This window comes from Sinocyclocheilus grahami, unplaced genomic scaffold, assembly GCF_001515645.1.
Source record: "Sinocyclocheilus grahami isolate Dianchi unplaced genomic scaffold, SAMN03320097.WGS_v1.1 scaffold650.1, whole genome shotgun sequence".
Lineage (NCBI taxonomy): Eukaryota > Metazoa > Chordata > Actinopteri > Cypriniformes > Cyprinidae > Sinocyclocheilus > Sinocyclocheilus grahami.
In genome coordinates, this window is record NW_015505829.1 from 545,368 (window position 1) to 558,958 (window position 13,591).

General features: G+C 34.2%; 2 protein-coding genes across 2 annotated transcripts in view; both read right to left on the bottom strand.

Annotated features, from left to right (window-relative positions):
- Positions 1–1,484, bottom strand: part of calcr (calcitonin receptor) — a 61,720-nt gene extending 60,236 nt beyond the window's left edge. The window contains exon 1 of the mRNA XM_016242246.1: positions 1,208–1,484. The gene's annotated coding sequence lies outside the window, so the exon portion shown is untranslated. The remainder of the gene's footprint in view (positions 1–1,207) is intronic.
- A 9,983-nt stretch (positions 1,485–11,467) lies between these two features.
- On the bottom strand, positions 11,468–13,377 carry LOC107558578 (tissue factor pathway inhibitor 2-like). Its single transcript, XM_016242239.1, has 5 exons — positions 13,200–13,377; positions 12,877–13,047; positions 12,515–12,694; positions 11,814–11,990; positions 11,468–11,706 (listed from the first exon to the last, which is right to left on the bottom strand). Exons 1-5 carry the CDS (start codon positions 13,273–13,275, stop codon positions 11,600–11,602), a joined length of 711 nt encoding a protein of 236 aa, XP_016097725.1. The 5' UTR covers positions 13,276–13,377; the 3' UTR covers positions 11,468–11,599.
- Positions 13,378–13,591: the final 214 nt, after the last annotated feature.

Genomic DNA, 13,591 nt, shown 5'->3' on the forward strand with positions numbered 1-13,591 from the left:
ACATAACTCTTTTCTATTTTAATATATTTTAAAATGTGGCAAAGCTGAATTTTCACTAGCTGATTTGGTGCTGAAGAAACATTTCTTATCAATTCTGAAAACAGTTGTGCTGCTAAATATTTTTTGTGGAAAATAAAAATGTATGGATTTTTTTTTTATTTAGGATTCTTATCCTAAATAAGAATCGTTCCCAAGTACATTTTCAGGATCCCCTAATGAATAGAAAATTCAAAATAGTATTTATTAAAAAAAAAACGATTGTAAAATTATAAACATCTTTACTGTCACTTTTGATCAGAGGTGGAAAGTAACGAATTACATTTACTCGCGTTACTGTAATTGAGTAGCTTTTTTGTGTACTTCTACTTTTTTAGTATTTTTTAAGTATTTTTTAAAATCTGTAATTTTACTTTTACTTTCAGATTTCCAGTTGCATCTCTTAATCCTATCAGTGGAATATATGGCGACTCCAATTTAATCCTCCTGCCAAAGGAGATAGAAACCTAGAAACACTGCTTCCTGTATAGGGTTTATATAATGAGTGAGTGTTCTTCGCAAATTATGAAATGGTGTGGTTATCATAATCATAATCAAAGGGATGTTAACTAGACCAGTAGACCAGCATGAAACTGCAAAACACTCTCAGTTTATGAGGCATCCAGGGTAATATATGTCAACATCTGACTGGATGCCTCATATTTAAAGCAGATTTATAAAACACAGATGCTGCCATGCTGTCATGTGCACTCTTAGTATATAATTGCTAAACCAATCAAAGAGCTCAGCTCCTGTTTTCAGATGACTTTAAGTTCAGTAAATACTGTACATGCCTTTATGTAGGCTATTGACAGTAGGAAATGATGAATCTATTTTTTTCTGCACTCATTTATATTGGCAAATAGAGTGTTGCATGTTACCAGGTTGACCCTTACTATTTATATTTGGCAAATTTAAGAGCTTTTTTTACCTTTTATTTTTTACTCTCCATATTTGTATTAATCAAATGATTCTAGGCTATATTTAATAACAAAGCTAACAGAAATTGAATATCAATGTAAATCACAACACATACGCAGAAGTCACAAACCATGCCAGATAAAAAAAATAAACTGTGAGATTTAGGCTATACATGTATGCAAAACACACAGGTAACAAAGCAACAGAGCGCCACAGTGTTTATTCCATCATAATCAAATTCAAATCTTACCGTTGTGTGGATGAGAATGTAAATCCTGCGCCTACTTCACTTTCTCACACTGGGCTTCTCAAACTGAATTCCATCGTCTGGGACTATAATAAGTGATGCTATCACTGCATCTTGTGTTTTATCTCCGACTGAGGAGAATATCCACTCTTTAAGAAGACGTGTAATCAGAAACGTCACTGTTTTACATATTTTTATGAGCAGAGACGTTGTCTCGGTTCAGCAGCCGGTAATCCAAGTGCATCTAACTGCCGCTCATATCTCGCCGAGCGTGTGGAGCGTGTGGGCTCCTCCTAGAATCACTGACAGCGGGCTCCATCTCGCTCAAAGACACACTGAGGCTGTGTTTCAAAATCTAGTGAGCTGCCTTCACAGACGGCATTGTGAGCATCCCCAAAATAGCATAATATTATAGTCAGGGTGAGGATAATTCGGGGGGATTTTCTGTTGAGGCTCCTCTTGGTAAAACCATCATGCATTTGGCGCCCAGTTAGCTGAACAAAGCACTCAAGTTTTGGTATATTTCTGATGTAAAACATACACACAATAACGTGCTAATGGCTTGTGAACTTGTGTTTTGTCTATGGAAGTTTCAGAACGAAGCTTGACAGAAAGCGCTGTTGCTATGGTTACTTCCCGGAGAACGCGACTTTGCTTCTATTTAACTCATTGTACACTATTTTTGTGGGTTATTTTTTTTAACTTAGGTCTAGTTAAGGGAAACAAATATAGCTTGTACTGGTAAAAGGAAGAAACATCCTTTAAGACTTCCCCAAACCCAGGACAGTGTTACACTATGCCAATACCTTTAATACTGTGCGTTCATTGCATTGTGTTTAAAACTAACCTATGAGCCACATTGTAGGCTACACTGCAGTTATTAATATCATAGCCTACAGGTTTCATATAGTTTTTAATTTCGCTGAAGAGTTTCTTTATTATTATTATTACACTCTTAAAAATGCTGGGTTAAAAATGGACAAACCCAGCTATTGGGTTGTTTTGGCCCAGCAGTAACCGCTGGGTTAAATCAACCCAATAGCTGGGTTTGTCCCTTTTTAACCCAGCGCTGGTCCCTTTTTAACCCAGCGCTGGGTTATATGCCCAGCAGTAACCGCTGGGTTAAATCAACCCAATAGCTGGGTCAAATCAACCCAATAGCTGGGTTTGTCCCTTTTTAACCCAGCGCTGGGTTATATTTAACCCAGCATTTTTTTAGAGTGTATTAATATTATTATTATTATTATTATTTTGTATTAGTTTTTTATTAATATTTTTATTTTTACCTCATCAGCTCTTTAAATGTCGATTTGTTGAAACCTGCCTACTGACAACAGTCTCACATAAAATATAAAAGGGCAGTTTTAAACCTCGATTAGTAGAACGAAGTGGCCCTTTGCACAGAACAGTAGCGTAGTGTAGGCCTACACTCTAAAAAACGCTGGGTTATTATTTTTAACCCAAATGCTGGGTTCAGCATGTTGGGTCATTTTATTGGGGGATTTTTACTCGGGTGCTGTTTAGTTTTTGTGTAACTCAGCTGCTGGGTCATTTTTAATGTCAATACAATGATAAACCCCCTCACTACCTACCCAGCGTTGGGTACATTGTGCCAAACCCGTTAAAACTGGATGCATTTGTTAGCGGTCATTTTGTGCTCTGTCTTGACTGACGGGAAACTACCCGAATGAAATTAAGGTTTGTATTACATTGTATTCCTATCAAACTATTACTGTAAATAGGAAAACGTCTGTAGTCTCACATTTTCCCTTTTTTCTTTCCTTTTTTGTTTAAATATACCTACCAGCTAACGTCTGCTTGGAACTAGCCTTCTACAAACGCAGCACTCGCCGGATCTTCACTCTGAACGAACGACTCGCCGGCGCCACCACAGAACTTTCACCTCCCGCCAAACGAATGAGCGACCAGGACTGAAACACGACGCGACTTCCCGTCATGTCCTAAAACCTTTACTCAATGTTTTTTTTAAGATTTTATGATTGTAAACGACTGAATTGACATTGAACAAGAAAATATTGTATGTGAACTGTTCTTGTTATAGGGTAGACTGAGTACATTTGAGACATGTGTACAGTTGAAACACCTTAAATAACTTGCATACACAAGAACCCCAAGCCGTGATTTTTGCTCCACACATGTGTATTAGTGTTGTCTTTGATCGTGAGAAATTTGAAATGTGTGCGTCTTTCCACTCAGAAAATATCGCCAAAAGTTTGAGATTTTCATTTCACCATTCACAATGGAATAGAAATAGAAATAATGGCTTATTATTGTTAAACTTCCCATATATCATTGCAAACGTTAATCTGTGCTCTAAAAATAGACATATTTTATGACATTGTGCCATGCAAGGTCTTTTCATAATCTAGAGAAACGTGTGAGTATGTCAGTGGGGTACGATTGCGACACAGTGTATCCGGATTGGTGTCCTATTGCTTCACATGCTATTTAGTTGTACAGTGTTATGATAATAAGTTAAAAGTCACATTTACACACATGCTATGCAAATTCTGTAAAAAAATATATATTTGTGATATTTTAACTGTCTATTATTAATGGAAATGTTTTCTAACATGAATGTTAAAAGGATTACATAGAATTTAAAAAAAATACAAGGTGGTAAAGTGGGTACAGTTGATACACCCTTTATTGGTCGCTATGTACACAGTAACAGTTCAATCATAGAAAATAAAATGCATATTCAGAGGCTGTGTGTTTGTGTACTGGTATTACCTAGTTATGGGGACCAAATGTCCCCACAAGTATAGTAATACCATTCAATTCTAACCTTATGGGAACATTTTTTAGGTCCCCATGAGGAAACAAGCTTATAATTTATACAGAGTGATTAAAAAATGTAAAAATGCAGAAAGTTTCGAGTAATGGGTAGATTTAGGGGTGAAAAACAAATTCGTAGTACAAAAATAAAACAATGCCCATATTACAAAGTATAACATTAAAAGTGTATAAATCACAATTTTTTTAAAGTAACACTGTCCAACCCTCCCCTGAGCCCATTGACTATTAACAGAGAGAGACCCATAGTGCCATGACTTTACTGGGGGTAATTGAGAATGAATGGGGGAAAGTCTTGTGAGAGGAGGCAATGTCTCTGTTGCGATATGATTGGAAATTACTGGTTATGTTTGGCTGTGATTGGTTCATGCGATAAATCCCGCCTCTTGTGTGCATGCAGTTCTGCATTAGCGAATCAGTCTGAATGAACAATATAATGGCGTTAATAGGAAGACTAATTAAAAAAGTAAGTAAACTCACACACTTAGAAATAATCACTTTGTTACATCAAAATAAGACTTAAAATGGCATGAAAACATAATATGTGAGGGCTTTTAGAGAGCAATCAGCTTGGTGAAATTTGATGACTGATGATATGAAAAATTCAAAAATAGTTAAAAGTTAACTATTAAAAAGAATAGCTGAACATAAGTTCACAAAATATATTGTTTAAATTATACTGGGTGATAGAATATACGGGTATGTATATTGTTATTTTTACTGTTATGTTTACATTTATACTGTATTAAATATGTGTTCCTATTTGTTTAACTGAATCTGAATTAAACAAAGCAAATAAATCAATCTGATTTTTTTTAATGCACAACTGTAATTTTGTAATTTATTACATTTGCAATAAATGGTTAGCCAGCTTTAGAGCATTAAGAATGTGTGTCTCAACTGCACCATGGTACTGTCTCAACTGTACCCATATGGTAAAAAAATGCACCTTATGTTTATGAGCTAATTGTGGAAAATATAAACTACTTATGGCTATTATCAATTTATGATATTTTAGTACATAAGCAAAAGAAACAATGTGAAAAATCACTTCATTTCAGCATCTAGTTTTTGTGTAGTGATGAAAAAAGCAGAAAGTGTCTCAACTGTACTCAGTCTACCCTATATATATATATATATATATATATATATATATATATATATATATATATATATATATATATATATATATATGAGGCGCGTTTGATTGGAAATTACTGGTTATGTTTGGCTGTGATTGGTTCATGCGATAAATCCCGCCTCTTGTGTGCATGCAGTTCTGCATTAGCGAATCAGTCTGAATGAACAATATAATGGCGTTAATAGGAAGACTAATTAAAAAAGTAAGTAAACTCACACACTTAGAAATAATCACTTTGTTACATCAAAATAAGACTTAAAATGGCATGAAAACATAATATGTGAGGGCTTTTAGAGAGCAATCAGCTTGGTGAAATTTGATGACTGATGATATGAAAAATTCAAAAATAGTTAAAAGTTAACTATTAAAAAGAATAGCAACTGTAATTTTGTAATTTATTACATTTGCAATAAATGGTTAGCCAGCTTTAGAGCATTAAGAATGTGTGTCTCAACTGCACCATGGTACTGTCTCAACTGTACCCATATGGTAAAAAAATGCACCTTATGTTTATGAGCTAATTGTGGAAAATATAAACTACTTATGGCTATTATCAATTTATGATATTTTAGTACATAAGCAAAAGAATATATTGTTTAAATTATACTGCTGTGAGTTATTATTTTAATACATTTAAAATGCTTAAAAACACTTGATGAGATTCATACATGGCTTTAATAAATAGAATATTGATTACATTGTTGTTAATATAAACATATAATATTGAATTGTATTTATTTTTATTTATTTATTTATTTTTGATAGTGTAAGTAATGTATATTTAACCAAGAAAATGTGACTGGGACATGAATTTACATTTGATTAAAAAAAAAAAACTTTGAGGACTTTGCCTCCTCATTTCTGAACACCACGGAGAAATATATATATAATACGCACACACACACGCCGATTTTAGAGTCCATTTTTATTATTTAAAATGGAAAAACCTTCAATAGGTTGACTGACCCAGCACTATGTAAAAAAAAAAAAAAAAACAGCAAATGGGTTAATCAGTGTATAAAACCCAGTTTTATGTTCTGTCCAATATTTACCCAGCGCTGGGTTTCCAAATAACCTAGAAATGGTTGTTTTTAACCCATCATTTTTAAAGTGTAGAGTTCTCGAAACGCGTTTTTAAAAGTTTCAACTTTTAAAAACGCGGCGTTCTTGCGCGAGACGCTGAAAAAGCAGAGAGACGCACGCGGTGCAAAGGTTACACACGTCTGTCTAGCAGTTAACCCCGATCATTTGCACCCTAATGTTTTCTTAAACGGTCACATTGCGATTTCCTGATCCTTGAGCTCATTATGTGCAATAACAAAAGGTTCATAATTTTGAGGAAGTTAATATAACATTAATAATTTTGAAACACATTAAAACGTGATATTTTATAATACGTTTTATAAAAGGTATTATCAAATTATAATTAAAATTAGTATTTTAAGAAAAGGCTTGTTTATGCAGGTTTTGCTTTTTAGGTGATTAAATCAATAGTTTTGCAGCAATTCTCCAATAAGCACAATGATTGCTGCTGGAGCTAAATGCTTAAAAAATGATGTGGTCATAAAGGCCACCAAATCCCTGAGCTTGCAGAGCAGGAAAATGCAGAATGTCAGTATTGCAATTAATTGTTTTCCTTAAGTGAATGGATTTGTTACAGAGAAAGTAGTCCCACATTGACTGCTCCAATTACAATGGAGATTCTTATGTGAAGTATAACACAAGCTTCCAGATACAAATTATTAAAAGCAGTATGATAAGCCTAATTTTTTCTTCAAATAGGCTACTTGATATTATGAAATGCTAAATGTAAAGTATTTAGTTATACTTTTTACTCTGATAATATATTGTTGTATGAAAAGTATTTGCACATGCTGACAAATTGTGCCTTATCACTCTTTCCTGTATAAACCATCACACAAGGACCTTTTACCCCTCACAGCCTATTTAACGACATCATTTTTAATCAAAACGAACTTATTGTTTTCCACACACATATTGTGTTGCCATATCAATATTCAATAAAAACAATTTTATTAAAAAAAAATAATAATAATAATAAAAAAAGATCATATGCTTTGGAATGGTGAATAAAAAAGACATTTTCCCTTGGGGTGGAGGTAACGTCTTTTCAATAATTACATCTTTCACAAATAGGCTGCTTATTTGAAAACATAATCATAATACAATATCCATTATCAGTTTTCAGTTTCATGATTGTTTTGATCATTTCTTTTGAATGCTTGCTTTAGGTTTACATACCTCAAAAGTCTGAATTTGCAGGGGGGGGGGGGGTCCTTTGGGGTGACCGCCATCTATTTCTCACCAGCATGTTGCTCATGAGGTCTGATACCATCTCTCACAGTGGGTGAACTGAGAAAGTTTAAAGGTTCTGCTGTAGTTCAAGGAACTGGAAAATTGATGTCAAACTTTGTATGTGCAGCGAGATTCAAAATGATGATAAAGGAAAGAATAAGCAGCAAATTTGAGGAAAAATATCAGTCCTGCTGTGATGTCCACAACGCTATAATCAAAGTTGACAGATTTTTCGACATCCTTTTAACCCACTATTAACATTGGGTTAATATTACATACCTTTAGTGATACATTCACAAAAAAAATATTTTGAATTCATAAATATGTTTTTACAAATATTAGTGTTTACTCAGAATTAGTTGAACTGCATACTGTGGTTTGAAAAAAAAACCTGTGCATTTGTCTTGTGCTGAGCGGTCTTCAAAGCACAGCTCTATTTCATATTGCTAAAACAATGCGACACCATGACTCTTACATGAACCAAACACTCTCTCTCCTTCTGATCCACCTCCTCACCCATCTGTGCTTCTGTGTATAAATTCTCATGCAGACAGGAAAAGATTTGATAAGCATAAAGAAGCATATTTATGACACATTAAAACTTTCAAAGGAAGATATCTCTATGGCTCAGAAGGACTAAACCTGCCCTATTCAGAAGCATGAGATTAAATGGTCTCGTGTTTGAGAGAGGTGTACAAATCCACACATTTGGAATTATCTCCATTTCTTCTTCGAACACAAAATGGCTTTTACCTTTTACTTGGAATATTCCTCTTCAAGCAAACATAAAAATTTTTGTTTATTCCAAGCAATCTACTGTCCAATTTGTGGTTTTACATGTAGAGATTTTAATCATAACAATAATTTCCCTCATTATACATTGTTATCCTCTTTATTCGTTCACATTCAGAAGAGATGATTTTCAAAGTACAGTCTGACCTAAGTTAAAGGTTAAACTCAGCAGGAAACACAAAAACAAGGCATCCTTATTTTCCCTCACAGCAGCTATCAGAGCAGAACACCAGCCTGCTCATGCCTGAAAGAAAAAGCAGAGGAACTGTGAGGGCCATATATGCCACTCACAGGAGGACCAAACCAGGCCAGCGTCATGAGGTCACACCTTTTTCATAAGCAACTACAGTCTCCTCTGAACAATGATAATTCCATTAGGATTGAGTGTCTCTCTGCAGCACAAACTCATAGTGACCCGAAGAGACATAACTGAGGTGGCTGCATATTCCAAAACCTCTCAGAGACAGATAACGTGGCAATTGATAATGTCTGATTCTAATACATTCGGATGTGTTGTCACACACTCCACCCATGATATCATTCCTTTGTGAAGCCTTAAAAATGAGAAATTGGAGTGTAGTCTCCATAACAAACCATTTGTGACAATTAGGCCGAGTGCTCGTCAGCACATCTAATGCACGCTCAGGCAAACTTGGCATGTACGTTGCAATTTGTCACAATGCCACCTTCACTCCCTGAGGCACTGAACGCATGAGATACAGGCCATGCTGTGTTAGAAGAACCCTAACAACCCCGCAGTAATTTCTTTTCAATCCATGAACTGCTCATCATGTATGGGAAATAATAGATAAAGAGAAAGGCATTATTATATGTTATTACCAGTGGTGTCAAGTCAAGCTGATGTCGTATTTCAGTTCCTATTCCCCTTCTGTGGATTGAAAATCTGGTATTTGTTTATATTTAAATATGGATGAAATAAAAAAACAGAAAATTATATATATATATATATATATATATAGGTTAGATTATATATGATTGAAAATATAACAAATACATCACAGATATTTAATCATAGTTTAATTACTTAATGATTATTTATTTAATTGGTATAAAATATCTAAGGATACAAATTCTACAAGTACACTGTAAAAACAAAAAGTACAAAAGTACATTTTGTAAATAAAAGATTACTGGAGTACATTTTACAAGAAAATACTATTTCAGCCTTTCTACTTTGAAATTCTATGCTTAATTCCATGTGTTACTTGCTGTTTCTTTGTAATTCTTGGTAAAATTATTAGCAATTTCTCAGTGTTTTTTAAAAATTTTTGCAGTGTACTTTGACAGAAAAAGAAAAACTATTTTTGGGCCTCATCTAGAAATCGACATTTCAACAAAGCAGTAATTTATGAGGTGTTCTGCATTATTAAACATGTCTTATTTGGTTTTGCCGTTTCTGCGAAAAACTGTCACTTTCAATTTAAGTGTGTCATTGCAGAGAAATGAAAGTTCCAGACTTGTGATTTACATAAAGCACACCTTTGCTGATTGACTGATTATTTATTTCATGGGAGTATCCTGCTGCTACTAAGCAATCCTACATAAAATAAGATTTTATTAAGCTGCAACTTCAGTTGTGCTGCTGTGCAACCTGCTGAGAGCCAACAAATCCCTTTTTAGTATAAAACTATTAACCTTTAGAGACTTCAGCACAGGACATGCAGACTCTGCGAAAGACGTAAGATTGTAATCTAACTCCCTAAATAACTGACATGAATTCAGAGTGAGGCTAACAGAGGGCCTGTATTTCTGGAAATTGTTACTGGAGGAAATGCTGCAGCTTATCAGAATGTATTCCACACATATCATAGTCCAATTATCACAGGAAATTTCTCTTTAAAGAGAAGGCCTTTAACCTCAAGGGAGGATGTTGCACATTGAGTCTTTACTCCATAAGGTAGAAAATATTTTTTTCCCTGAATATTTATCAATATTTGTCTTATTCAGGGTGGGCAAAACAACATTTTCTAGAATGTAACGGCAAAAAATTGACACACCATCCTTGTCATGCCAACTGAAAATATTGAGCTGCAGAAATGCGTTTTGAAGTAATCTGAGTATCTTCAACAATCTAAAAAGAAAATAGCATTAATGATCTTTTATGAAGTGTCACACCAAAGGAATTTCTCGGAGAGTTCCTGTAACAGCAATATACTGCATGAATACAGAACTCCACCTTGTGGTTGTTTTAGTCAACCTTAATCTGAAGTCATTGACTGAGTTACAGCACTTGCTTGTGGAATATTAAGATGCCAAGTTTGTTCATGGGATTTTCAGCTTTGCTTTATTGATCTTGATATGAAATTTAATTTTTGTGACATGCCTCAGGCCACTTAATGTCTAGACTATTTATATTTATCTGGCCAAGCAAGTTATTTACTTGATTGATTAAATACACTAGGGGGCGCTATATATAGACTTCCAAACAAAGGTGCACAATAAGTAAACGGAGCAATATATTGCTTCGCTTTTTCACAAAGGATATACCCTGCTGCACAACAATAATGTAAAAAAAAAAAAACTTTGATGGCACTGCATTTTGGAAGCTAGAATCAAAATACAGGCGATTATGTTAGCTGATATTAATATCAATAAATAATGTCTGTGATTATGTGTTTGGTGTTATTTATGGTAACATTTTGCATGTTGACGGATCAAACAACAACATAAATAGAACTCATTAGAGAAATAATGAAAGAGTCATAAATTCTTGTATTCTGGCTTTGATATCGAGTGCCATTAAATGAGACCCATTATGATTTTACTGAAAATGTATATACTTAAATCAAACTAAAACATTAAAAATGTTGAATACATGTCATTTCTCCCTTTAATGGTTAATAACCTGCTATCTTTGACCCAGCAGACAATGACTATTTTAATTTTTCATTCTTGACTTTCTCAGGTTAAGTGTCACTAGCTTTTTGAATCATGAGATGATATCTGCTGCCAGTCTGAATTAAACATGTTCTGGCTGAACAGAGAAAAACATTCAATTAAATATATGGAGTATAAAACATCAGCATATTAAAAATTGTTGTTAATTACTGTCAATTAAACATTATTGCTTCATCACTTATCTTAAACAGTGTTGCGAAAATACTGTATTTAATAATGCAAATCAATAAAAATAGTATATTTTACAAATGCATAAAAACACGAGAATATTAAACAAACTTTCATTAAACAAATCTTTTAAAAACAGTCCATATCATATATACACAGAGTGAGATGTGTATAAACTGCTGCCTTTAACTTCAATACTGTAAAATCAGTGCAATGATCTTGTCAGTACAGTGCCAATGACTTCATAAACCATTATTTGACTTCTCCCTTGGTGGCTGGGCCTTTACACGTCTTAGGTATTCTTTGGAAACTCTTACATACTTTTTATTGGGACTCCAACTTTTTCTCCCTGAGAACAACAAAACGAATTGTTAGACATTGAAAATAAAGCTGTTCTATTGTCTTGATAGTGACTTTCTCATTAATTACAGACAAACCCAAAATGATCAAACATACCATTTTTACCACAAACATCCATACAGCTTTGTTTGGAGATGAAGTTATTATTGCTTCCTCCGCATCCTGTGTATATGAACTCCTCGCAAGTCTTAGTAGCAGAGTTGTAGTAATACCTTGGTATGGAAGCTAAGCACTTTCCTTTGTCCAAAATATCATTGCAAATCACAGGGATTGCTGGAAAAAATAAAAAAGACCACAAAAATGTTTAACTTTTCATCTTTGCATTTTCTAGGGACCTCAGATATGTTCTAGGTGAAGCCAGGGTCCATTAACTAAGCAAGGCAAGAGACTGGAAACCATTTAGATGTGATGGCCATTAAACAAGCCCGTTGTGCTGATGATTTGAAAAGATGACAATAAAAAAAAAATATCTTAATGTGTTCCAATGAAGACGATTAGGGTTGCAATAAGTACACAGATCCCTTAATGTTCTCCTCTATGTTCCGCTCATCCATTTTTTTTAATGCTATTGACATTTCCTCACCAAACGATTATCAAGATTTTAAACTTTATTCCTGCTATTTTACTAAAGACGGCAACAACAACAAAAAACACTTTCCAATATTGTCTTTAAATACATGTCATGTATATATATATTTTTTTAAATTTGCATTTTAAATATTTTTTTATGACCTAGAATGCCATTTTCTAATTGAAATACGTTTTTTAGAAATGCTACTGTGTCTCAATGTACTTACTTTTAGGAGGTCTGCAATATTCCATACATTCCTGAAGGTTTTGAAAGTTGTTGTCATTGCCTTGACAACCACCATAAGTGAAGGCCTCACACTGCATGGAGGTCATATTGAAGAAATAGCGCTTGAAGAGGGCACGGCAGGGCCCCTCTTCCATTTGAAAACGACAGATTTGGGGGATTTCTGTAGTGTGCAGAAGAAAACAGGTTAAAGTGAGCATTTCACAAGTGTGAACACAATGCCTATGATATTTTTTTAACCATAACTGCCCTCAGAACTCTCATAAAAAGTCCATTTAAGATGCTGTGTGTATTGTTTACAGAACATGTGCATGTATTCACAGTGGATGTATAAAATAAACGTACTTGGTATCCTGAAGCACGTTTTCTGGCATTCCAAAAAGGATTTGAAGTTGTTTGCGTTTCCTCTACAACCGCTATAGCTGAATTCTTCACACTGTTGGGTGATTGTATTGTAGTAATAGCGCTGGATGTCATCAGTGCACGGTCCTTCTTCAACTTGCAATAGGCAAACTTCTGTGGGGGAATAAATTGCTCATTAAAAATGATAAATCTCAACCTCAAATTCACGTGCAACGTTCTGTGTCAGGTTTCAACAAAACAGTCTGTTTCGCCTATTTTGCTACAACTTTTGAGGAAGTCATTAAAAATCCAAATGTTATCTTTACCTCTGGGATGTAGTCCGACGGCGCTTTGCAGTACAGCAACAATAAGCAAAAGACCTCCAAGAAAATCACACGACATTGTGATAGATTTTGGATTCTAAGGTCGCGTGTAGTCTGATATATCTTACTCGCCTGTGAAGTTACTTACTTGACTTCTTACAATCGTTGCCTTATAAATGGAGAATTTGTCAGGGGTGGAATTGGAAGGGCGGGCTATACTTAGTCATTTCCATGACAATTCCACGTAGTACTACAGCAAGTTGCGTCTATTCCCAAAGAAGGAAATAAGTAATAACTTCATATTTCATGACCTTAGAATTATATCAAAGCCAAACTTAGTATTACTACAACTATTATATATATATATATATATATATATATATATATATATATAT

Bases quoted from the DNA above. Each gene is read 5' to 3' on its own strand.
- LOC107558578 (XM_016242239.1), bottom strand. From the start codon at position 13,275: ATGTCGTGTGATTTTCTTGGAGGTCTTTTGCTTATTGTTGCTGTACTG. The intron at 12,695-12,876 runs GTACGTTTATTT...TGCACACTACAG, and splicing joins AACGTGCTTCAGGATACCAA to AAATCCCCCAAATCTGTCGT. The intron at 11,707-11,813 runs GTATGTTTGATC...TGTTGTTCTCAG, and splicing joins GGATGTTTGTGGTAAAAATG to GGAGAAAAAGTTGGAGTCCC.